This window comes from Procambarus clarkii, chromosome 64 (assembly GCF_040958095.1).
Source record: "Procambarus clarkii isolate CNS0578487 chromosome 64, FALCON_Pclarkii_2.0, whole genome shotgun sequence".
In the NCBI taxonomy this organism is placed as follows: Eukaryota; Metazoa; Arthropoda; class Malacostraca; order Decapoda; family Cambaridae; genus Procambarus; species Procambarus clarkii.
This window is the reverse complement of record NC_091213.1, coordinates 25,722,889-25,724,475: the sequence shown is the minus strand read 5'-3', so window position 1 is coordinate 25,724,475 and position 1,587 is coordinate 25,722,889. Positions and strand designations below refer to the sequence as shown.

General features: G+C 52.9%; 1 protein-coding gene across 1 annotated transcript; it reads left to right on the top strand.

Annotated features, from left to right (window-relative positions):
* The first annotated feature begins 218 nt into the window (after window positions 1–218).
* LOC138354805 (putative uncharacterized protein ENSP00000383309) lies at window positions 219–1,304 on the top strand. The gene has a single exon (XM_069309300.1). It carries the CDS (start codon window positions 219–221, stop codon window positions 1,302–1,304), a length of 1,086 nt encoding a protein of 361 aa, XP_069165401.1.
* The last annotated feature ends 283 nt before the right edge of the window (window positions 1,305–1,587 follow it).

Below are 1,587 nucleotides of genomic sequence, written 5' to 3'. Positions count from 1 at the left end.
CTCATGTGACCACACCTGACCTCGCCTGACACCCCTCTGACCTCACCTGACCTCGCCTGACCTCACCTGACCTCACCTGACCTCACCTCACCTCGCCTGACCTAGCATGCCAACTGGGTCAGTTGGCTCTACTGCCATCTACTTTTAATTAGATAATATTAATAATAAATAATACGAGTAATAAACTTAATATTAACTGAGTACCAGATGTTCTTAACATGAACCGCACCTCACCTCTCCGCACCTCGCCTCACATGAGCCGCACCTCATCTCTCCGCAACTCATCTCTCATGATCCGCACCTCAGCTCACATGAGCCGCACCTCATCTCTCCGCACCTCACCTCTCATGAGCCGCACCTCAGCTCACATGAGCCGCACCTCACCTCTCCGCACCTCGCCTCACATGAGCCGCACCTCATCTCTCTGCACCTCGCCTCACATGAGCCGCACCTCATCTCTCTGCACCTCGCCTCACATGATCCGCACCTCATCTCTCCGCACCTCACCTCTCCACACCTCGCCTCACATGAGCCGCACCTCAGCTCACATGAGCCGCACCTCACCTCTCCGCACCTCGCCTCACATGAGCCGCACCTCATCTCTCCGCACCTCATCTCTCCACACCTCACCTCTCATGAGCCGCACCTCAGCTCACATGAGCCGCACCTCACCTCTCCGCACCTCGCCTCACATGAGCTGCACCTCATCTCTCCGCACCTCATCTCTCCACACCTCACCTCTCATGAGCCGCACCTCAGCTCACATGAGCCGCACCTCAGCTCACATGAGCCGCACCTCACCTCTTTGCACCTCGCCTCACATGAGCCGCACCTCATCTCTCCGCACCTCATCTCTCCACACCTCACCTCTCATGAGCCGCACCTCAGCTCACATGAGCCGCACCTCAGCTCACATGAGCCGCACCTCACCTCTCCGCACCTCGCCTCACATGAGCTGCACCTCATCTCTCCGCACCTCATCTCTCCACACCTCACCTCTCATGAGCCGCACCTCAGCTCACATGAGCCGCACCTCAGCTCACATGAGCCGCACCTCACCTCTCCGCACCTCGCCTCACATGAGCCGCACCTCATCTCTCCGCACCTCATCTCTCCGCACCTCACCTCTCATGAGCCGCACCTCAGCTCACATGAGCCGCACCTCACCTCTCCGCACCTCGCCTCACATGAGCCGCACCTCATCTCTCCGCACCTCATCTCTCCGCACCTCACCTCTCATGAGCCGCACCTCAGCTCACATGAGCCGCACCTGGCCTCTCGGAGCAGCATCTTCCTCTCCATAAACAGGTATTGGGTTTTGACACATAAAACACGTGTTTCCTCTCTCTTTAGAACTTTAGAAAAAGTTCATTACAACTTTCATCTGTGCATGAATAATTATTTAATAAAAATTTTAAAAAATCTGTATATATTATGCATCTTAATACACGGTAAAAGTCTGTTTCACCCACATATTTTATATAATCAAAGCACGTAAATCCTAATTTACAATGCATCATATGTCTGGTTCGTTTTTTTTAAATAATGAAAATCATTTGATCTTTTGAACGTAATAATAATATGATT

Excerpts from the sequence above, each read along its gene's own strand:
- LOC138354805 (XM_069309300.1), top strand. The coding sequence starts at position 219 with ATGAACCGCACCTCACCTCTCCGCACCTCGCCTCACATGAGCCGCACC.